This window comes from Podarcis tiliguerta (assembly GCF_965153285.1).
Source record: "Podarcis tiliguerta genome assembly, chromosome: 5".
NCBI lineage: Eukaryota > Metazoa > Chordata > Lepidosauria > Squamata > Lacertidae > Podarcis > Podarcis tiliguerta.
The window spans coordinates 95168488-95192177 of NC_139538.1; the positions used below are offsets into that span (position 1 = coordinate 95168488).

General features: G+C 46.8%; 1 protein-coding gene across 4 annotated transcripts in view; it reads left to right on the forward strand.

The window, feature by feature from the left end:
* Positions 1-23690, forward strand: part of PARVB (parvin beta) — a 97136-nt gene that overhangs the window by 65214 nt on the left and 8232 nt on the right. For 3 of the 4 annotated variants that reach the window (XM_083440901.1, XM_083440900.1, XM_083440903.1), the window contains 9 exons: positions 6593-6682; positions 9769-9839; positions 12085-12187; positions 12704-12844; positions 13758-13873; positions 16866-16924; positions 18526-18545; positions 21604-21665; positions 22798-22866. In XM_083440901.1, coding sequence (XP_083297027.1) covers positions 6593-6682; positions 9769-9839; positions 12085-12187; positions 12704-12844; positions 13758-13873; positions 16866-16924; positions 18526-18545; positions 21604-21665; positions 22798-22866 — 731 coding nt within the window. Of the gene's footprint in view, positions 1-1837; positions 1958-6592; positions 6683-9768; positions 9840-12084; positions 12188-12703; positions 12845-13757; positions 13874-16865; positions 16925-18525; positions 18546-21603; positions 21666-22797; positions 22867-23690 lie in introns of those variants that run through there. The other variant, XM_083440902.1, reaches the window with a different exon arrangement.

The window sequence follows — 23690 nt, forward strand, 5'->3', positions numbered from 1 at the left end:
TCCGGCTTCCTTTTCCAAGCAGCCAGACTGCTGATGGCCATTAAGAAGAAACTTGATTGTTAGGATATAGAAAGCGGCTGCAGCGAACTTCAAGGTGCTGCTGGCTTTGAACTTAGGGGTGTTTCGTCTGCTGTAGACAGGGAAATTGCAGCTTGTTTGTCTAAGAGTATTTTGTAAGGTGTGATTAAAAGGGAAGAAGGGGTTAAAAGCAATTTTTAAGCATAGAATGGTAGAGTTGGAAGGGACCCTGGAGATCAACTAGTCCAACCCTCCAACCCCCTGCAATGCAGGAATACGCAGCCATCCCATCTGGGGATTGAACCTGCAACCTTGGGGTTGTCAGCAGCACACTGTAGCCAACTTCTCATATTAACGGTATCTGAGGGCTAATTCTCTGTGGATTCTTACTGTGCTGTTATGATAACATAGAGAGGAAGGAACCATGACAATTGCCCCATGACTGCCCTTCCTTTATCCATCTGGTGAGGGGGTGACGGCAAATAATTTTATTATCTATTCATTTTTAAAATAAAAAACATTGCCCTTCAATGTAAATATTTCCAGGGCAGCGCACAATGTGAAGACTGTTTAAAACTGATCTCCAAGAGACAATTGCTGGTGTCATCAACATCTCAACCACCAGATGTTGTGGGACTCCCAAGTCCCATCGCTTCAGACCATGGACCAGGCTGGCTGGGGCAGAGGGAAGGGGCCGGCTCAGTTCCTAAGTGCTCCCACAAAATTCTGTGTGACATAATAAGTAGGCTGTAAACCTGAACTTGGTCCAGATGGTGTTGAACCTCCTCCTTCCACTGGGGGACACCTGGGGCAGAGAGTAGGTTGGTGCCCTTGAGTGGTGTAATAGTTAGAGGGTTGGACTAGGACCTGGCAGACACGGGTTCAAATCCCCACATGGCCCCAAACCCTAAAATGTATTTTATATAATCGACTTCTTATTTTTATTTCTATTGTTGTTTTATTGCTATGGCCGACGGGTGACGCAAATAAAGATTCACTCCTTCATTTCCCACGTGGCCACTGGGTGACCTTGGGGGCTGCTGTCTCTCAGCCTAACCTACCTCACAGGGTTGTTGCCGGGATTGAAGGAGAAGGTGGAGTCTCCTTCTTTGGAGGTCTTTAAGCAGAGGCTTGACAACCATATGTCAGGAGTGCTCTGATGGTGTTTCCTGCTTGGCAGGGGGTTGGACTCAATGGCCCTTGTGGTCTCTTCCAACTCTATGATTCTATGATTCTAAGGAGTGGACATTGTACACCACCTTGAGCTCCTCGGAGAAAAAAAGAGAGAGATAAATGCAGTGAATGAATGAATGAATAAAAAGTTGGTTTCTCCTACAGCAAATGGTTGATATCTCGGTGAATGTGGGTGGTGGAATAAAGGGGTTGTTATGGCTGGGGAGCGTGGGGACTCTTGTAGTAAAGGCACAGCCTCCTCTCAGTTTTTCGCGCCCTGGGCAGCCTCCACACCCGGAAATCCCACGGAGGTGAAAGTGTGATGTGGGGCAGTTGCAGAGGTGCTCTTGCCCCCCAGAGGTCTTTGCAGTGCTGAGAGCCAGGCTCTCCACACGGCATAATGACAGACTCACAAACCGGCAGCAAGAGGAGAAGGGCCTCCTCCCTCCGTTCAGCTCGGAGAAAGTGGCGGAGGATTTGGCTGTTGTGCGGGCAGCCCGTTCTTCGTGGGTTTTGCCCTGCCCTGCCATGTTCTTCTCTTCCACCCTCCTCTTCCCACCCCTCGCAACGGCTGCTGCCCGGCCGTCTCCTCCCATGTCACTGCGACCAAATTAACCCAGGCTTGCAGGTCAGTCCCTGTCCATCTGCCGCCTTCCTTTTTAGACATTTGGGACTGTCCAAGGCTGGTCTGCAGCAATACGTAGCCTTACATTCCAAGGGGCCAGAATGGCAGGCCTGCTTTGTAAAAAACGCAAGAAAACGGGAGGTAGGAAAACGTGTGACTCTCCACTAACACCCCCCCCCCAACTTTTTAGAACTACCTGCATGGAAGAGGAATATTTCCTGGCGGTGAGCTTAAGTTTTCTGTCCCAGAGCAAGTGGTAATGTGATGAGGTTTGGGAGTTTTCTTCATTGGGACATTTGACGCTCTCCTTGCCAGCTTAGTGCTTAGTTCAGAAATAGAGCACAGCTCAGCAGTCTTGGCAAGTGGGATTAAAAATAAAAAATAAAAATTAAGGGCAGAGCATATTCTCTCTCTTTCTCTCTCCCCCACACCTGCCTGCTCTTTGTTGAATTGCAGAATGGGGAGGATCATTGGGCAATGATTTATTTTTAGTTCCACATTTTAGCTCCTCTGCCAGCTTCCGAGTCCATGGGGGTGTTTGGGAAATGCAGGACATGATCTGTTCCAGAGATTGCAAATAGTTGAAGCTGGGGCGGGAGGGAAAGAGAAACCGATGCCATTGATTTCAACAATAGAAAACGAGCTTGCTGATAACGGCAGTATCAAAATGCGCTGTAATATGAGCCTGAGAGCATGCTTTGCGGTGGCGCAGTGATGCTAGATTGGCTCCGTCCACACTCTTTGTTCGCTGGCACAACAACAACACTTCAGGTTAACTAGAGCTGTGTGTGCGAGTCTGTCCAAGTGCAGAGATATCACTGGTGTTGGACCCAGAACTAAGGTTATTTAAATACAAAACACGCATCGTCATGATGTGATGATCACATTTGCAGCAGTTGTTGATATCATATGTATAGGATTGCCACCTGAGCAGAAAGATCTGTTCTCAGGGCTCTGGACCTGAAAAATTCAGCATTCTGGCCTTCTGATGTTGGCCGAACGAGGCATAGGAGCCGGAGTTGGTTAAAGAGTTGGCAAACACCACCTTGAAATCCTTCATTGGTCTTAGTTTATTTATAGCCGTAAATTTTCCATGTATTTCTCTCCTCAAGCAGTTTTTGGGCTTGAAGCAAAACACTTTTGAGGGAGCTAAAGTTAGACTTGCTAAGAAAACAGCATTGAAATCGACAGAGTGGGATCGATAAGAAATGGATATTTGCCGGGCCATTTTTGAAGTTTACAAACGTTTCGAACCCATTGCTGGTTACATGCCAGGATGCCGTTTTACTGACCAGTGCCATAAAACAATAGTTGGCAATTTTGCTTCTGTTTCTTTAGCAAAAATAGGCTGTAGAAACAAGGAGCTTCCTTTTATTCAGAACCCCCAATTGCAAACTTCATTTGGCAAGCCGTTTGGAGGCCCAGTGGATTTTAAAAGGCCCACATCCAAAGTGCAGGTTTGGCTCTGTGGTCTGTGCCTCATTCTTGAGGAATCCAGATATGCTTCATATCCTGCCATAATTTGGAATGAGCTCACATTTGAGTACAGTCATGAGGAAACCTGCTGCTAAATCATTGTACGCTCATCCCCTGGGGACTTGGTTTTGGCGTCCAGCACAAGCGTTGCGTGTCTGTTATAAGAATTATAATTCTCATCCATTCAGCATGTGGGCAAATGGAGGTGTTCCGTTATTGTTGGAGATGTTCTCTGCTCCCGAGTAATCCAACAGCAGGAAAAAGACGGCGTATTTGCTCCCCGCCCCCCTCCAGTGTCCAATATATGGGAGAGGAAGGTTAGAGCTGAGTGGATGTTTGAACATAGAAATGGAAACATACAATTGTAGACTTGGAAGAGACTCCGGGGATCATTTAGTTCAACATCCTGCAATGCACCAACCTCAACATCCATTTTGAAACCAGACCCTGACCCTGCTTGCTGGGCATGTTTAGCCTGGAGAAGAGGAGGTTAAGGGGTGATATGATAGCCATGTTCAAATATATAAAAGGATGTCACATAGAGGAGGGAGAAAGGTTGTTTTCTGCTGCTCCAGAGAAGCGGACACGGAGCAATGGATCCAAACTACAAGAAAGAAGATTCCACCTAAACCTTAGGAAGAACTTCCTGACAGTAAGAGCTGTTTGACAGTGGAATTTGCTGCCAAGGAGTGTGGTGGAGTCTCCTTCTTTGGAAGTGTTTAAGCAGAGGCTTGACAACCATATGTCAGGAGTGCTCTGATGGTGTTTCCTGCTTGGCAGGGGGTTGGACTCGATGGCCCTTGTGGTCTCTTCCAACTCTATGATTCTATGATTCTACCTTTGTAAATGTGCTAGCAGTTTTATTGATGCACCACTCTTTACTTCTGAAATTTTAAACCAACGCGCTTGCTGGACTCCTACATGGCTGTGTGCCTCATTAGATGGGCCAACTAAAGTCTCTCTTGTTTTCCCATTTAAAGCTCCTTATTCAGCTTGTGCCAATTAGGGCAGCAAATAATTGGTGTGAAGTACAAAGCACTGTGAACATTTGACAGCTCATGTTCTCTCTTCCCTTCCCACTCCGCAGAGGATGCTGGGAGACTTTTGCCTTCTTCACTCAGTGTTAGAAACTGAGGCATGAAAGCGAGGAGCTAAATGGCACCTTAAACCTAGGTTACGGGCACAACAACAGAATGTCTAGGCACACTTTTTAATAACAAGAATACAAAGCTGAAAATGAAAGATCTTAAGCTAAAGTCTTATGTTCATTTTTCACATGATCTGGTCCTTCCCCAGCCCAGCCCCCTAATACAGGGATCAGCAAACTTTTTCAGCAGGGGGCCGGTCCACTGTCCGTCTGACCTTGTGGGGGGGGGGGCTGGACTATATTTTGGGGGGGGGGGAATGAACATATTCCTATGCCCCACAAATAACCCAGAGATGCGTTTTAAATAAAAGCACACATTGTACTCATGTAAAAACACCAGACAGGCCCTACAAATAATCCAGAGATGCATATTAAGTAAAAGGACACACTCTACTCATGTAAAAACATGCTGATTCCCGGACCGTCCGCAAGCCGGATTGAGAAGGCGATTGGGCCGCATCCAGCCCCCAAGCCTTAGAACAAGGGGAGTTTCGGACACTGACTTCACTTCAGCCTGAAGGTCTACAGAACTTGCAAGCACCTTTTAAGTATGGAAAGTGGGGTTTTCAGAGTCGCTCTCACTCTGCCCTCCTGCTAAATAATTTTCTTTTAAAAGGCCCTTTCGGACTTTCAGGTGAAAATGTGGAACAGTCCACTGATCCAGAATGCACGGGAAGGAATTTCTTGTTTGAATGGGCTGCCATGCTGAAAATCAACCTGCAGGTGGAAAGCAGGTCTGCCAGGGAGGAGGAAGTGATTTGTGGCATGGGACGCTTTAAAATTATCCATTTCCTTATCACCTTCTGCACACAGATCTCATGGAGATGTATAAGATACAATAGAAACAGTTAGAAGCAACATAGAAAACTGAGCAATTTCCCTACTTCCATGTGTTTTGAGGTGTACAGTTCTGGAACAAATGATACTGTTATACACACAGATACACACATCCACCCTTACTGGTGAGACTCAAGGTGGCTTACCGATAAAAACAAGAACTGTTCAAAACATAGAAAAACACACACATTTGTATGTTTTAATTGCCTTACTACAGAACTAGATGTGATGACACATAGTTTTCGCTAACAATGGCAAGCTATTTTATTTGTTTGTACCTTGCCCAGGGATGCCAACTTGAATAAAATACTGTGGGGGCCAAGGTAAGCTCTGCCCCGCATAATCGATCCCATGATGCAGTGCACACACACCATTTGAATGGAAATGCCCATCAAAGCCACCCAGAGTGGCTGGGGAAACCTAGCCAGATGGGTGGGGTATAAATAAAAAAATTATTATTAAATTATTAATTTTTTTATTGTGGGGGCCAAAGCCCCCATGGTCCTTAGGAGTTGGCTCCTATGAACCCACCCATCTGTAATAATTAGCTATGAAACTATGTGCTGTGATGTCCTCATGTTTTTCCCTATCCTAGTTCCAGGTGGAATCTAGATACATATACAAAAAGGTTCTAAACATCGCCATCTAGTGTCTCATTGTATATTGCAGTTAAAACACACTTAAAACATTTTATTTGCAGCTGTATAGCTGAGTCTTGTGCCGTAGGTAAGTCAACTTGGTGTTTACTAAAGAACTGCTAAATAGCACTTACCGGTACTTGTCAGCTTTGACCTCACTCAAAAGGAGCTTCAACTACCTTGTGTGTTGTGACATCATCTCTCCAGTGCGTCATCTGATTGCTCTGGATCATGTGAGGGGGAATGAGGCGAAGGGAGATATCATCTCTGGCTGTGTACATACCATACATTTAAAGCACATTCGCTGCACTCCCGAATCCCAGGAATTGTAGTTTGTTAAGGGTGCTGGGAATGGTAGTTTTGTGTGTGTGTGTGGGGGGGGGGGTACGCTACAGTTCCCAGGGTTCTTTGCAAGTGGGGGGGGTGTGCTTTAAATGTCTTGTGTTTACACGGCCTCAAAAAGGCAGCTGCCGATTAGGATGGCTGCAAACAGCCACAAAAGAGAGAGAGAGTTTGTGTGTCTTTGTGTGTGTGAGAGTAGGGGAGCTATTCACTAAAACAATTACATTCCAGTGCAAAAATGAAGCTAAGGAATGTTTGGCTCTACTCTGAATAAAAGTGAGGCAAATGTACAAAGTGGGAATTTACTAATGTCTTTTGGGTTTCCCTTTTTTCCAGTGACTGACCTGCAAGAAGAGGGTAAAAATGCTATCAACGCCCCAATGTCCCCTGCTCTCCCTGATCTGCACCCGGAAGATACTTTACTCGGTACAGTATATAAATGCTACTTGTGGATTAAGAGATCTAAACAAAAGAGCTTCAGTTACTGTGAGGGGGATCAGGCTTGACATAACCCATCTGGAAGAGTGCCAGTGAAGTGCTGGAGTTTTGTGGCGCAGCTTCGCTGTCTTTTCCATCATCTGGGGTTGAGTCCCAGCATGCAGTTCTTCCCCTCATTTTAAAATTCAGCGCTGCATGGCAGTGTCTGATGAAAAAGCACTGCAGTTCCACAATCAACATGATTGACCGGAACGGGAGTGCTAGCATTGCAACCAGGAAAGCTAATGTAATGTCTGAACGCAGCCTGAGAATCAGGGGGGAAGCCCTGGCAATACAATGGAGTGACTGGAACAGGAGGAGAGAGACAAACTATTGTCTGGGGAGGTCACACTGGAGAAGCTATTTTTAAATGTTTCCCAAGTGGAGCAGAGTGATGCCGATGGTGAAATCCAGGATTTTAATCTGGCTGGGATTGGGCAACTGTGTGCTCATCCCACTCACTCTCAAAACACTGGTAGTGGCAAAAGAGCAACGCTCCTTTTCTTTGCATCCCAGTTCTTATTTAATGTAAAGCGATTTAAAAAATAAAAACCCATGGCTCTGCCTGCTAATGCAAACTCCAAGCCGAATGCAAAAGGGGCAGCGACTGCAGAAGAGCTGATTTACAACACCCCTGCGGTGTTGTGCAACCTGAGTGTGTTACACCTCTGCATTGTTATCCATGACTCTTATCTCCCATTTTTGTGTGTTTTACTAGAGGGGAAGCATCTACAACAACCCTTTCATTTTAAGTTTTCCCTGGCCCAGCTGAACAGTCCATCATTATTGTGAATTGTGATATGTTAGATTGTTTCTTTTGCATGCTGAATGTTGTACTGTTGTTTTGTTGTGCATTAACTTGGTGTTAATTAAATTAGTGTGGTGGCATATACAGTAAGTACTTTACATAGATAAATCAATAAATATGCATAGTTTGTTAGCACACCTCTATTGCAGGCTTGAGGGCTGTGCTAAGAGACAGTAGCTTTCATTAGCCCAAGGATGCAGTCCAGTGTTGTTGTTTTCAGGTGAGAGATGGGGTTCCTTATATTCCCTCCCAGGCCAAACCAAATAATCGGTTGCTTGACGTAGCCTCGTGCTCCTTTGACTTACAGACTGGTTGCACTTTTAAATGTTCAGAAAAAGTGCACATCACGTTCCAAGATAGAGCAGGAAATCTTGTCCCTGGTGCTAACTCCCTGTCCCCCAGATAACACACGCGTGTCGGGAAAACACTGCAACTTTTTGCTGCAGGGCCCACTCATATAGCTCTGAATAGATTCGGCAGCATAAGGATATCAGCCGAATAAGTCTGCTAGAACAATGCCTTGTGCCCTCTTCTTTTAAAAAGAAGAAAGGGATATGCAATTATGGACCTCTCTGGGAAGCATATTCTATGATACAGCAAATATTTCTTGCTCATCACCACAGACCGTTGTAAAACATCGATAAGTATACATTTATTTAAGATAAGAACAAAGTTAAAATACACATCCGGGAATTACACTTACTTTGAGTTTAATCAAATTAATGAGTCACCTTTATAGTCCACTGCCATTTGATTCAAAGTACTTGCTCGGATTTCTTGGCAAGAAAAAAACTCATTTTAGCAAAAGCAAGGCTTAAGTGTCAAAGGAAGCCTTCCTTGTGCGAACCCCCACCCAGGTTTGGGAATGACATATGCGCCTTGGCTTCTGCATTCTGCTGTGCTCTGTATCTGCACTGCGGAGGGGGGAGGGGGAGGCCCCTTGGCGCCCTGTTTCAGCATCCAGCTGCAGCCGTGAATCCTCAGCCATGGGGCAACACCATGCTTATTGTGTGACAGCCTCTGGACTGGAGCCACTGTGTCTGGGGGTGTTATGTACTGAAGTTCTCACCCTGGGCCAGCAGGGGGATACTGTAGATAGTTATGCAAATGAAGGATCGAAAGTGACGTTCAGTGATTGGATAGTTTGTATGCAAATGAAGGATCGAAAGTGACGCTCAGTGATTGGCTAGCTACAGAAAATGATTACTGTTGCATTCTAGTGGAGCTCTATATAAGCAGGCTGGCTGAGCTCCTCAGTTCAGTTCTGTTCCAGCTTACAAATAAAGAGCTGCTTTGGAAGAATCGCTGTGTCGTCTGATATGTTCGCCCACAACTTAACAAGGGGTGTTTATTGGCCATGGTATTGGAAGGTGCCTTCAGGCAGATGCACTCTCACCCTCTCTTCTTCTTTTTCTTTTTCTCCTCCTCCTCTTCTTTTTTAAAAAAAGAGAAAGAAAGATCTTAGCAACCCACTCCACAAGACTTTGGTGAGGACAACCAAATACAGTGGTACCGTGGTTCTCAAACTTAATCTGTCCTGGGAGTCCATCGACTTCCGAAATGGTTCTAAAACCAAAGCATGGCTTCTGATTGGCTGCAGGAGCTTCCTGCACTCAAGCGGAAGCCATGTTGGATGTTCGGCTTCCGAAAAACGTTCGCAAACCGGAGCACTCACTTCCAGGTTTGCAGCGTTCAGGAGCCGATTTGTTTGGCAGCTGAGCCGTTTGGGAACCAAGGTTCGACTGTACAGAAAATAAAACATGCTTTGTGGGTTTATTATAGGACTCCCAAGTCCACTGACATCGTAGGTTTTCCATTGGAGCAAAGTGGCAGTTTTCACTCTCTGCCATCTTAAGACAATAAAGGAAAGGGATCTGGCTGGATGATGAAAAAGGAACTGATCACCCACTTGCCCCTCTGAGGAGCTGTGCCTTGAGGACCAGAAGGGTCGGGTCACCGTGTCGCAGGCCGTGTGATCGAAAGGCCCGCTCACAAAAGGGTGCGGCCAGTTTAACTTTGAGGAAACTAGCTCCGTGTGATCTTGCATCCTTCGACATGCCACGTCCCTGTGATGGCTTGATATCGCTTCTAACTTTGTACCATGACTGGGTTCTTCCGCTTATGAATCAGCCCGCATCTGGCTTTTGAGAACCCGTCTCCAAGGCAGTGTGCTTGTGTGTGTGTCCCCTGATGGCTCTAACTCAGCGCTTGTCTTCTAAACCGGCAGAGGAGAATGAAGAACGCACCATGATTGATCCCAACTCGAAGGAGGAAGCCAAATTTAAAGAACTCATCAAGGTAAGGGCTTCCTTGATTAGTAGCTTTGCCTTTCTCTGATGCAAGAACACACACACTTTCCCAAATTGGAGTGGGAAAGTGGCTGCATGTGCAGCTGCTGCCTGCCTGGAGGTGGTAGAAAGGACGGTGCCATTTCAGATTCAATGCAGGCAGGCAAACCACATTTTTAATGCCCCCCCCCATTAAAAAACAAAACTGCACAGGCAGGAAAGTCGCAGCATTTCTGTGAATCATTCTCTGTGACTTTGGTTCCACAGAAGGAGTCCCCATCAAGTTGGAGATAAAAGTGTGTCCTGAGAAACGAATCTATTGATATCTGATGGTGATACCTTCCAAAGCAAAGTCCCAGAAAATGCAGCTTAGTCTGTACAGTGGTACCGTGGTTTACAACCATAATCTGTTCCGGAGGTCCGGTTGTAAACCAAAACAGGTTGTAACCCAAGGTGCGCTTTCGCCAATGGGGCCTCCAAAAAAAGGGGTTGTCATTTTAAAAAAAGGGACACACACTTCCGGGTTTCATAGAATCATAGAGTTGGAAGAGACCACAAGGGCCATCGAGTCCAACCCCCTGCCAAGCAGGAAACACCACCAGAGCACTCCTGACATATGGTTGTCAAGCCTCTGCTTAAAGACCTCCAAAGAAGGAGACTCCACCACACTCCTTGGCAGCAAATTCCACTGTCGAACAGCTCTTACTGTCAGGAAGTTCTTCCTAATGTTTAGGTGGAATCTTCTTTCTTGTAGTTTGGATCCATTGCTCCGTGTCCGCTTCTCTGGAGCAGCAGAAAACAACCTTTCTCCCTCCTCTAAGTGACATCCTTTTATATATTTGAACATGGCTATCATATCCCCCCTTAACCTCCTCTTCTCCAGGCTAAACATGCCCAGCTCCCTTAGCCGTTCCTCATAAGGCATCGTTTCCAGGCCTTTGACCATTTTGGTTGCCCTCCTCTGGACACGTTCCAGTTTGTCAGTGTCCTTCTTGAACTGTGGTGCCCAGAACTGGACACAGTACTCCAGGTGAGGTCTGACCAGAGCAGAATACAGTGGCACTATTACTTCCCTTGATCTAGATGCTATACTCCTATTGATGCTATACTCCTATTGATGTGGTTGTAATCCAAAACGGTTACAAACCAAGGTATCATTGTATTTGTCTGTCGCTTGAGGAAGCATGTGGGTGGTAGATTCAGAGCTGCCGGCACTGTGGGTGTTTGGAAATGATTAGAACATTAACTGTCATAGCTTTGGGCAAGACCAACAGGAGAATTAAGTGCAGAACAGAAAGAGAATTATCTTCTTACTGGGCTAAAGGAAGGTTCTCCCTGGGGTTATCAGTAATAGCCGACTTGCAAGTTTTTCCATAACTTGGAAGGTAGCTCAGATGGAATAACAGGATCATTTTTAATTAAATAGCTTAGACTAGTTTGAAAGATCTGGTGGCAGTCAATAGAATGCATCTTGAATTAAGTTCTGTAGTGCAGAATCTATTGCACAATGGCTTTGCAAATCTTTTTGGATTTTCCAGTGTATGTTGGTTTTAAAATTATGCACACCCACATAATGTACAGGACTTTAGGACTGGAAAATCACCTTGCCTGAAAAATCTTCTCTCTTTGCTCAGAGCCATAACTTAGCCACACATAAGCTTTTTTTTGTTTAGACCTCTTAATCCATAAGTAGCATTTATATACTGTACCGAGTAAAGTATTTTCCAGGTACAGATCAGGGAGAGCAGGGGTCATCAGTGTATCAATAACATTTTTATCCTCTTCTCGCAGGGCAGTCACTGAAAAAAAGGGGAACCCAAAATACATTAGTAAATTCCCAGTTAGTCCATTTGCTTCGCTGATACTGATATTTTTAGTTGGTTCACTAGGGTATAGATCAGGGACTGGATCTATTTGGTGAGCCAGATGGTTATCTCCCCACCTTTTGTGGGCTAAGTTCTGACTGGTGGGTGGAGCTGCCCACCTGTCAATCACTCGATGTCGCAGTAACATCAGACGATCCTTTTTTTGCCTGCATGGGGCTTGCAAGTGTTTTGCAAAGTGCTATTTTTGTGAGATGCAGCCGAAGAATTTAATTCTAATACAGGAAATCTGGCACCATAATAAATTTCTTAGTTTCCCAGAAAAGTCTGCTTGACTTGAGGTCCCCCCCCCCCCACACACTTAAAAGGATAGAAACTAAATAATGTATTAGGACCAACCAAGTAATCTGTGTCTTTTCTTTATTGTCCCAGGTTTTAATTGACTGGATAAATGATGTCCTGGTTGAAGAACGAATCATTGTCAAACAGCTTGAGGAGGATGTCTATGATGGACAGGTGCTACAGAAGCTCTTGGGTGAGCGGCTGCTGTAGGCAGGTGGCAATGGACAGAGGGCTGGAGCTGGACCGAGGGAATCTGGGTTTGAATCACCACTCAGCCATGTTGGTCGCTGAGGTTCTCCACGTCCCTGGGTTTTAGTTGGCCTCCGCTGGGGACCAACCCTTTAGTACTGCAGGCCCTGTCCTGTGGAACTCCCCAGCACTGGGCATTTGGCAGAAACCACCCTTCCCTTCTTTTAGACATGTTTTGGAAACCATCTTTGTTTATGGACAGGCCTTTGAAATACGAATTTTCTCTCAATCAGATTGGATTTATTGATATTTTTAGTGGATACTTTTGTTGATTTTATTCTTATTGAAATATAAGCGTGGCTTATAACCATCTTAAAATATAAAAAAATTTTAATTTTAAAAAGCTGATGGGTTTGTACCTGGCCAGGTGAGGAACTGGCTGCAGGGGGACCATGTTCCCCATCCCTTTTGCGCTACCTGAAGAATATTGTTTCTGCTTGTCTGTTTTTTCCCAACCCAGAGAAACTAGCTGGCCGTAAGCTCAACGTGGCCGAAGTGACACAGTCGGAAATAGGCCAGAAACAAAAGCTGCAGACTGTCCTGGAAGCTGTCCACGATTTGCTGCGACCCCATGGCTGGGCTATCAAGTGGAACGTTGACTGTAAGAAGCTCGTCTGGGCTGGCTCCAGGGCAGAGTTGCTCCACTGCCAGCCCCTTATGTCTCCACTCAGATAGCAAGACTGGGGAAGATCTTTGCTTGAGACCTTAGGAGAGCAGCTGTCAGTCAAAATAGACGGTACTGGTCAGGTAGACGCACATCTGTGTAAGGCAGGCTGGTGTGATCACAGAAATCCCCCTGCCCTGGCATTGGGCAGGTTAGCAAAGGCAAAACAGTATTCTGCAACTCTTGTAAATTATGCAAAATGGCTTGATTTGTGTCATTTAGCTCATTTTGCATGATTTCTGCCGCTCATGGGGTAGAGCAAGTTGCCATACAGGACACTGAGCCCCCCCCCTCCCACTGACCACTCAAAGCTCTTATTGAGACACCATTCTGATGTCAGTTTTCAGCTGCTGTTCCCCATATGTTCCAGCATATTTTTGTACCCCTGACTAAGAACCTGTTTTTTTCAACTCCTCGAGTGGTTTAACAGTCAGTCCCTCTTGAGAATTGTAGCTCTGAGAGGGGAATAGGCACCCTTGAAAAACTACAGGTCCCATAACTCTTTGGGGGACGCCATGAATGTTTAAAGTGGTCCGTCCCATGGCGCTTTCGGTGCGTGGTTTGAATGTGACCTGAGAGAGACCTGGGGATGCAGGCAAAAGGAATCGGGGAGGAATAAAGATGCCCCCAGCTAACTTGCAGTTGCCGTGGATGTGGGTTGGAGTGGAAAAGATGTGCAGTTCTGAAGAAGAGGCTCTGCGGAAGACCTAACGGAGAGGCAGGGTTCTTGGGGCCCCTGGAGGCAGAGGGTCAACCCCAGATCACCGATCCAAAACTTACCCAGAAAATGTTTTCCCTAAATTGCCTTTTAAAATTTGTGTGTCTCTATATACCTGTGTTTCCCTTCAAGCAATCCATGGCAAGAACCTGGTGTCCATTCTCCACCTGCTGGTAGCTCTGGCGATGCACTTCCGGGCTCCCATCCGACTTCCTGAACATGTTTCTGTGCAAGTGGTTGTCGTAAGGGTAAGGGCGTGTTGAAACCTTTGTATGTATTTCCTACAGATGTTATCCTGTTTTCTGAAAGTTGGGTGGGTACACTTTAAAGCGCTCTCTCTCTCTCTCTCTCTCTCTCACACACACACACACCCCACCTTGGGGAATCAAGCTTTAGAACTGGCCTGGACCTAATTTGGGAGGTTTGCAAATAATAACATCTAGAAAGTGAATGAAAGTTTTAATCTGTTTTTAGTGTGTTGCCGTTTTAACTTTTATGAAACTCTTAAATGGTTCTTAATTCTTATTGAGAATTTTATTGCTATATCTTTTCTGTAAATTGCTCTGAGGCTTTGGCTTTGGGGTTTGCTTTAAGAGTCAATCGATAATCAGTCAGTGAAATAATGATAAAATAAACAATTGCTCTGAGCCGAAATGGAGAAGCATAGACAGTCATGGTTTGGCTTTATTGGCCACATGTTCTCCTGCCATTAGATCAGGAGTGGCTAACCGGTGGCCTTAAGACAGTTATAGAATCACAGAATCATAGAGTTGGAAGGGATCCAGAGCGTCGTCTAGTCCAACCCCCTCCAATGCAGGAATCTTGACACACGACGGTCTCCCATCCAATTTGAAACCATACCAGACCCTGCTTAGTTTTACAAATGTGCTAGCAGTTTTATTTCTGCACCACTAGGGGGCTGTTGGGCGCCAACTCCCAGCAGCCACATCCAGTGTGGCCCAGTGGTCAGCGATAAAGGCAGCTGTAGTCCAGCAACTCCTAGCACTTCCCATTCAAACCATCCCTGCCGTAGGCGTACCTGAGATTTGCTGGTCTGTTTGTTCTGGCACATGGAGCAAGTGGAGCTGATCACATCAGTGCATTAGGGCACTTTTCAAGGATCAACAAAATCTTATTTTGATTATACAGTCACATAGAACAGGTATTCATAGTTTCATCTCTAGTTGGAATCATGTTAAATATAAATACTGTATTTTTCGCTCTATAGCACGCACCCGACCATAGGATGCACCTTGTTTTAGAGGGGGAGAACAAAAAAAAATAAATCTCCCCCTCTCTGGGCAGCGCCCCTTCAGCAAAGCGGCAGGAGAAATGGAAGGGGCTCCGTTTCTCCTGCCGCTTCGCTGAAGGGGCGCTGTGCAGAGAGGGGGAGATTTATTTTTTCTTGTTCTCCCCCTCTAAAACAAGGTGCATTCAGTGTGTTCAGTAACCTTCAGTGAAGGCAACCCGAAACCTCCGGAGCGCTGCAGGAGTTCCCGCTGCCCTCCGGAGGCTTCGGGTTCCTTTCGACCTGCTCTTTGGGGCTGGCTCCCCAGCTTGTGGGGCTGGCAGTGCCAGCCTCCAAGAGCAGGTCGGGGCTGGCGGGGGAAGCCCACGCCCCCCCCCCCCAGCCCCATGGACCACACATTCGCTCCATAAGACGCACAGACATTTCCCCTTAGATTTTAAGAGGAAAAAAGTTCGTCCTATGGAGCGAAAAATACAGTAATTAGTTGATTTAATTGCTAACGAATTGCTCTCAGCTCTGACTGCTTGTTTCTATACATGCCAAGGCTTTTAATTAAGCTGCCAGCCTTTTTTAGAGATGCTTCTTTCCCAAGATTGACTTGGGAAATATGTTGTCTCAGTGGAAATATTGTACACACACCCGACTCCCAGCTGGGGAAAGGGAGTTGATCCCTTATCTACAGAGTGCTTTTTGGATTCCAGAAGTCTGGGAGCAACGTGGCTCTTCTGATTCTGCAGAAATCAAGGAAGGGAAAAGCAGAAAAGCAAGAGTTGGGTGCCCCTATCATCCGTGCATGGAAGCACCCCTGTTTTTCTTGCCTATGGCTGTTAAGAGCTGCATACATTTCATAATTGATGAAGGTCTGTTCTGCGTTTGGAAATTTTTTTTTAACTTCTGTATTGATAACAGCTGTAGCTGCAATATGCTAAATAAACCGTTTGCTGGTGGTGGTTGTTTTCTGTGACTTGATGTTACTTGATGTGGGAGAAGAAAACAATTTGCCCTAAACAGCACCAGTAGATAGATTGATGGTGTAACTTTGCAAAGTCCCCAAAGGTGCAGGGCAATTTCCTCGCATCTATAAACTCTCCACAGAATGTGAGAGATTAATACATCTCCCTGGCTTCAGAGGTCTGTCTTTCATTTAAAGCTGTGGTCACTTGGGAGTGGGATGAAATTGTTTTGCTGAAGGCAAAGGGGAGTGCGCCTGCCTTTGGCCTTTGCATTTTCAGAGATGCCTCCTTGCTTGATTATCTCCATTTGTTGGAGGAGGGAAAAATAAAAGACTTCTGACAGGAGAAACAATCCACATAACAACATAGTGCAAACAGGGCTTCAATCTCCTTTGTTGCTTTTAAAAGTGCAGTATTTAAGAAAGGCACCACTAGGTGGCACAACTTTGAGGTTAAGCAGGGATTTCAGAGCCTGCATGAATGCTTTCTCTGGCTCAAGAGGAGCAAAAGAACACATATTTTAGAATGCTTCTTTGATGCATTTGTATGGTAATTCGCCATGGGCCAATACAGATTCTGACAGAGAAGAAGAGTTTACAAAGGACTTTGCCTTAAATTGGAACACTGCTTTTATATTTTTCTTTCTTCTTTGGAATCATCAGCTAATAATCAGGCCTGTCATCTTCTTAAGGAACTCCTGATTGTTTTAACCAACTAACTGTTTGTTTCAGCTGTATGTAGATTTAATCAGTCACTTTGAAGAAAAAAGGGTGTCTTAGTTTTTAAGATAAAGCAGGTCTGATGATGTGGTAGACAAGCGGTGTGCCTCTTCTGTTTGTGAGAGCCTTTTCAGAGACGGGCAACTACCACCCATAGCTTTCATTTGTACTTTAAATGAAAAATAATGGGCAATCAGATGCTGTTATTGCTTTTACATGGTTGACGCCTGCTTTTGTGATGGTGGCAAGCAGCCTTTTCAGTCACAGTTCAAGCAGAATTTAGTGTTGTGCCACAAACATTCTCCCTTCTGTCTTCCAGAAGCGGGAAGGTCTTCTCCAGACATCCCAGGTCACAGAAGAGCTCACCACCACCACAGAGTAAGCCCTTCTCCTACACCAGGGGTCCCCAGACTAAGGCCCGTGGGCCGGATAAGGCCTCAGGGACTCGTTTATCTGGCTCGCAGCGACCCCCCCGCCGCCCGCTGCCTGCCGCCCGCTCTTACCAGTGCTGCACTGCCTGGCTGCCCGCTTCCTGGTCAGAGGAGCACAAGAAATAGCTTGTGCACATGCACACGCGTTATTTGCGGATGCGCAAGCATTATTTCCAGTGCACATCTGGGTCAGAGGAGGCCTGTGCAAATGCACACAAGCTATTTCCAGTGCTTCTCCGACCCAGAAGTGTGCCGGAAATAGCGTGTGCGCGCATGTATGGGCACGCGCTCCCCACCTCCGGCCCACCACGCGATCTACGCTGGAGACACCGGCCCGGGGCGCGGTAAGTTTGCTGACCCCTGTCCTACCCTATGGACGCGGGTGGCACTGTGGGTTAAAGCCTCAGTGCCTAGGGTTGCCGATCGAAAGGTCGGCGGTTCGAATCCCTGCGGCGGGGTGCGCTCCCGCTGTTCGGTCCCAGCGCCTGCCAACCTAGCAGTTCGAAAGCACCCCTGGGCGCAAGTAGATAAATAGGGACCGCTTACTAGCGGGAAGGTAAACGGCGTTTCCGTGTGCGGCTGTGGCTCGCCAGAGCAGCGATGTCATGCTGGCCACATGACCCGGAAGTGTCTTCGGACAGCGCTGGCCCTTGGCCTCTTTGAGTGAGATGGGCGCACAACCCTAGAGTCTGTCAAGACTGGCCCGTACGGGCAGGGGTACCTTTACCTTTTACTGTCCTACCCTAAGCTCATGGGGAGTGCACAGAAAGTTCTCGCCTGGGGTCATCTGGGACAGCCCCGTCCATTGTGCCCCCTAAACAGTATCTGGAGCTTTGTAGACCATTGTAGTATGTACACCAGTGGTTTTTATACTTCTGTGCCTTGAAGGAGCTCCTGCGTGCTGCAGACGTTTCTGCGGACATGTTCTAGGGTGTTCCCTTGGTTCAGGTGGGGCATCGGACAGGCCTGTTGGGCCTCACTGTTGCCTTGTATGAACGGAAAATAAAACCTATGATGCATCTAGTGGCCCTCCAGCTGATCTACGTAGTGGTGGGCAACCTGTCTTGGGAATGGGGGCACTTGTCCATAATTATATATTTATATAGTCGTTCATTGAGTAATGCCAGGAAGACAGTCAAATGAAGGAGAATTCTTCAGGCATCAGAATTTCAGAGAAGGCAGAACTTGATGCCTGAAGGATGCAACCCAGCTTTGGATTCTTTGATTCAGGCAGCAATATATCTTGGGCCAGCACTGAACACTGCCTCCCCCCCACCGCGGAGGTGCACAAGGCCTTGGAATTCCCATGTCACCTTCCTTGCAGCTCAGATTTTAGTATAATGGTAGTGGTATATAAGAAAATTGTTCTCTGGCATTATAGGGTAATAATTTTGCCTTTCATAAAAGATTGTGTAGCAAGATTGATCTTGGTCTGGGGTGTACTGGGGGGGGGGGGAAAGATACCTGGGTTTTCTTATTCAGTTGTGGGCTCTTAGGAGCCCATTATTAATGCACTAACTAAGCATTTTTTAAAAATCTGATTTGCAGGATGATGATGGGTAGATTTGGTAAGTACAATATTTTAACTTGGAATATAAACCCATAACAATGATCCATGTGCAAGTTTCGAAAAGCAGTAAAATACAGTTGCATTTCAGTGCTGTCTCTAGTTTGTCTCCCACAATTTAGGAGTTGCCCTTAAGCCTGTTTTTGTCCAAGGTGGCACATTAAAACAATTCTCTCATTCTCCTTTTGGGCTTAGAGCAGCCTGCCTTCTTGCATCCCATTTTGCCAACTAGGGCTGCACTGGACATTTTTGATGTACAGCCAAACTACAGAGTTTAGCTTATTTTCTGTTGCTGTTGATAGCTCCCACCTTCTCTGTGCTTCCAGCAAGTCCTGACTCCTGTGGTCTGAAGGGACCCCTCATTCCTGCCTTGCACATGAGCTTGGGGCAATCCCACAGCTGTTACGATCTTCTATATCTTGCTGGCCTCCTTGTTGCAACAGGTTCTCTTCCTTCTTTTGCCCTCTTTGTTCTCAGTCCCAGTGCAGCTTGATCTGCACCTCCTGTTTCCCATGGATCATAGAATCATAGAATCATAGAACCATAGAGTTGGAAGAGACCACAAGGGCCATCGAGTCCAACCCCCTGCCAAGCAGGAAACACCATCAGAGCACTCCTGACGTATGGTTGTCAAGCCTCTGCTTAAAGACCTCCAAAGAAAGAGACTCCACCACACTCCTTGGCAGCAAATTCCACTGTCGAACAGCTCTAACTGTCAGGAAGTTCTTCCTAATGTTTAGGTGGAATCTTCTTTCTTGTAGTTTGGATCCATTGCTCCGTGTCCGCTTCTCTGGAGCAGCAGAAAACAACCTTTCTCCCTCCTCTATGTGACATCCTTTTATAAATTTGAACATGGCTATCATATCATAATAATAATAATAATAATAATTTATTATTTATACCCCGCCCATCTGGCTGGGTTTCCCCAGCCACTCTGGGCGGCTTCCAAAAGAATATTAAAATACTGTGATACATCAAACATTAAAAGCTTCCCTAAACAGGGCTGCCTTCAGATGTCTTCTAAAAGTCCGGTAGTTGTTGTTCTCTTTGACATCTGGTGGGAGGGCGTTCCACAGGGAGGGCGCCACTACCGAGAAGGCCCTCTGCCTGGTTCCCTGTAACTTGGCTTCTCGCAGTGAGGGAACCGCCAGAAGGCTCTCGGTGTTGGACCTCAGTGTCCGGGTAGAGCGATGGGGGTGGAGACGCTCCTTCAGGTATACTGGACCGAGGCCGTTTAGGGCTTTAAAGGTCAGCACCAACACTTTGAATTGTGCTCGGAAACGTACTGGGAGCCAATGTAGGTCTTTCAAGACCGGTGTTATATGGTCTCGGCGGCTGCTCCCAGTCACCAGTCTGGCCGCTGCATTCTGGATTAGTTGTAGTTTCCGGGTCACCTTCAAAGGTAGCCCCACGTAGAGCGCATTGCAGTAGTCCAAGCGGGAGATAACCAGAGCATGCACCACTCTGGCAAGGCAGTCCGCGGGCAGATAGGGTCTCAGCCTACGTACCAGATGGAGCTGGTACACAGCTGCCCTGGACACGGATTTAACCTGTGCCTCCATGGACAGCTGTGAGTCCAAAATGACTCCCAGGCTGCGCACCTGGTCCTTCAGGGGCACAGTTACCCCATTCAGGACCAGGGAATCCTCCACACCTGCCCGCCTCCTGTCCCCCAGAAACAGTACTTCTGTCTTGTCAGGGTTCAATCTCAATCTGTTTGCCGCCATCCATCCTCCAACCGCCTCCAGACACTCACACAGGACCGTCACCGCCTTCACTGGTTCTGATTTGAAAGAGAGGTAGAGCTGGGTATCATCTGCATACTGATGAACACCCAGCCCAAACCTCCTGATGATCTCTCCCAGCGGCTGCATATAGATGTTAAAAAGCATGGGGGAGAGGACAGAACCCTGAGGCACCCCACAAGTGAGAGCCCAGGGGTCTGAACACTCATCCCCCACCACAACTTTCTGAACACGGCCCAGGAGGAAGGAGCGGAACCACTGTATGACAGTACCCCCAGCTCCCAGCCCCTCAAGACGGTCCAGAAGGATGTTATGGTCGATGGTATCAAACGCCGCTGAGAGATCCAGCAGAACTAGGAAACAGCTCTCACCCTTGTCCCTAGCCCGCCGGAGATCATCAACCAGTGCGACCAAGGCAGTTTCAGTCCCGTGATGAGGCCTGAATCCCGACTGGAAGGGATCCAAATGGTCCGCTTCTTCCAGGCGTGCCTGGAGTTGTTCAGCCACCACTCGCTCAATCACCTTGCCCAAGAATGGAAGATTTGAGACTGGGCGATAGTTGGCCATCGTGCCCGCATCTAAAGATGGTTTTTTAAGAAGCGGTTTAATAACCGCCTCTTTCAGCGGGTCTGGGAAGACTCCCTCACGGAGGGAAGCATTCACTACCCCACGAAGGCCATCGCCCAGCCCTTCCCAGCTAGCTTTTATAAGCCAGGATGGGCAAGGATCCAGGAGACAGGTGGTTGGTTTCACTCGTCCAAGCAGCCTGTCCACATCCTCGGAGGTAACAGATTGGAATTGATCCCACGCAATTTGACTAGACAGGACTCTAGCACTCTCCCGCCCCGGCCCTGCTCCCACGGTGGCATCGACCTCTTCCCGAATCCTCCATGGAGGAGCAGAAGAGTTCCTACTAAGGCAGTAATGGACTCCTCAACAACTGGGATTAACTTCTCAGAAGGCTACCTGCGCTTGCACTCTGTGCTTATTTTCATTCATTCATTCATTTCATTCATATCCCAACTTTCCTCCACGAAGCTGAAGGTAGCATACCTGGTTCTCCCCCTTCTCATTTCATCCTCACAACAACTTGGTGAGGCAAGTTAGGCTGTGAGTTTCATGGCTGACTGGTGAATTGAACCTTGGTCTGCCGCATCCTAGTCTGCTCCGCTAACCACTGCATAGCCCTGGCTTTCCCCTTGCTCAGTGAGTCCATTACTTAGATAAGTACGGAACAATGCATATCTTGCTTCTGTGAATTTTCACTAAGGCGTTTATTGATTTGTTAAAACCTTGTTCCCTTTCTCAAACCAGAGCGAGATGCTTTTGACACACTCTTTGACCACGCTCCAGACAAACTAAGTGTCGTAAAAAAGGTAACATGCCGTTTGTGTTTAATGGGCCAGTGGGCATTTTTTTTCACTCTCTTCGGATAGCAAGGGTCTTGCTTTCACCAGGGTTCATCTAAGGACATGAACCAGGAGCAAAGGCTTTTTAGGTACTGGGTGATTATTGCAAGATGACTACTCCTCACGATTACAACTTTTTTTGCAGCCTCCACATTAAGTTGCTGGCACAAAAATCCCAGCCTGTATTTGCCCTCTATTTACTGTTTCTGACAAAGATCTCTGTCATGTTTCTGAGAATGGGTGTTTTTCCTGGGATGAAAAACTTAAAAATGACTGGATTAAGCAAAAACTGAAGTGCCTCTCCCTCAGCTGATAGCCCTTCCTTTGCTGAACTCCACTTCCCCTTCCTTTCTGCCCTTTGACCCCTGAAGAGTCGCACCACAACGGGGAAACCTGTTTTGGCCTGAGGGCCACCTCCCCTTCTGGTCTTCTGGGCAGTCTTCTGGCAGCCACTTGCTAAGGGCGGCTGGGCCCAAAGGAAGAGGCGGGTGGAGCAGCAAATGCAGCTTTTACATTTTGTGCAGTAGGCGAGTTTCTACGCCCACTCACTCACTCGCCCCTCCATCCTCACAAGCAAGAGACATTAATCAAAGGACAGTCAGGCAAAAACACTCAAGATCGGAGCTGCAGAGGCGTGTAATAAAGTTTTGCCTGAGGCAGTTTGTAGAGTCCTGAGGATTTACATTCTTCCTCCCTCCCTGTTGCCTGTGGATGAGTCTTTTGACTGAGGAGCTTTCTCCTGCTTAAAAATGTTTAAAAGCAAGCCTCCTTGAAAGGTCCAAAGCACGACAATTCCCCACGGGAGGAGCAGCATGCCGGAGAATGCCACCAGAGGCCGCATGCATGGGCAAAAGACACTTAATGGGAATCAGCCCCCGTTCCATTGAATTCCAAATATAATAAACCTTCTGCATAAGCATAAGGTTTACAAATGGGTGGTTTTGTATTGTGAATGTGTTTACGTTCCTTCTTAGAAGTGTAAAATAGAATAGCGGTGCAGTCCTGGTCATGCCAGTAGATGGGCTTAGGGTTGCAGCCTTAATCTGCATATCGGTTGCATTTTAATTTCCTTACCTGCTGTGTTCTTTTTCCTTTTCAGTCCCTGATCACTTTTGTGAACAAGCACCTAAATAAACTTAATCTGGAAGTGACAGAATTAGAAACCCAGGTAAGAGGCTTTACTCAGCACCAGTGTCGACAGTCAAACCATGCCTTCAGATATTTTAAAACATCTTCCTTTTTAAAATCAAGAAATAAAGCAAAGTGTCTGCAGGAGGCTGTAAATGTTATTAGATGACTGGGTTTTAAACACGTAAACTTTTCCTCCAAGACTGTTTTTGCTGATAAAAACCTCTCTCTCTAAGCTGCTTTCTCACTCAAATATCTGAGCCTAAATACAGGACCAGTTTAAGCTACATGGCTGCCGTAGGTAAATATTACATCCCCTTGTCTTTCTCCCCTGGAGAGTTTCCCCCAATTTCAATCCAATTTCCCTGTTATATGTAGCTGAACGGGGCAAAGGGGAAGGACTGAAGTTACATAAAATATCCCCATCCTTGGTCTTCAGGTAACATGGTCTGGAAAAGAAACGATCCCTCCTCCTTTCTGAGTTTTCAACTCCTTTCCACAGAAGCAAATGGAAAGGTTGCTCCATTTACTTGAGGCCTGTAAGGGGGCCACAAATGTCTCCACATCTCCCACTCCTTTATTCCAAGGGTCTAAGGTGGTCATGACGCGGGTGGCGCTGTGGGTAAAACCTCAGCGCCTAGGACTTGCCGATCGTATGATCGGCGGTTCGAATCCCTGCGGCGGGGTGAGCTCCCGTTGCTCGGTCCCTGCTCCTGCCCACCTAGCAGTTCGAAAGCACCCCTAAGTGCAAGTAGATATATAGGGACCGCTTACTAGCAGGAAGGTAAACGGTGTTTCCGTGTGCTGCGCTGGTGCTGGCTCGCCAGAGCAGCTTCGTCACGCTGGCCACGTGACCCGGAAGTG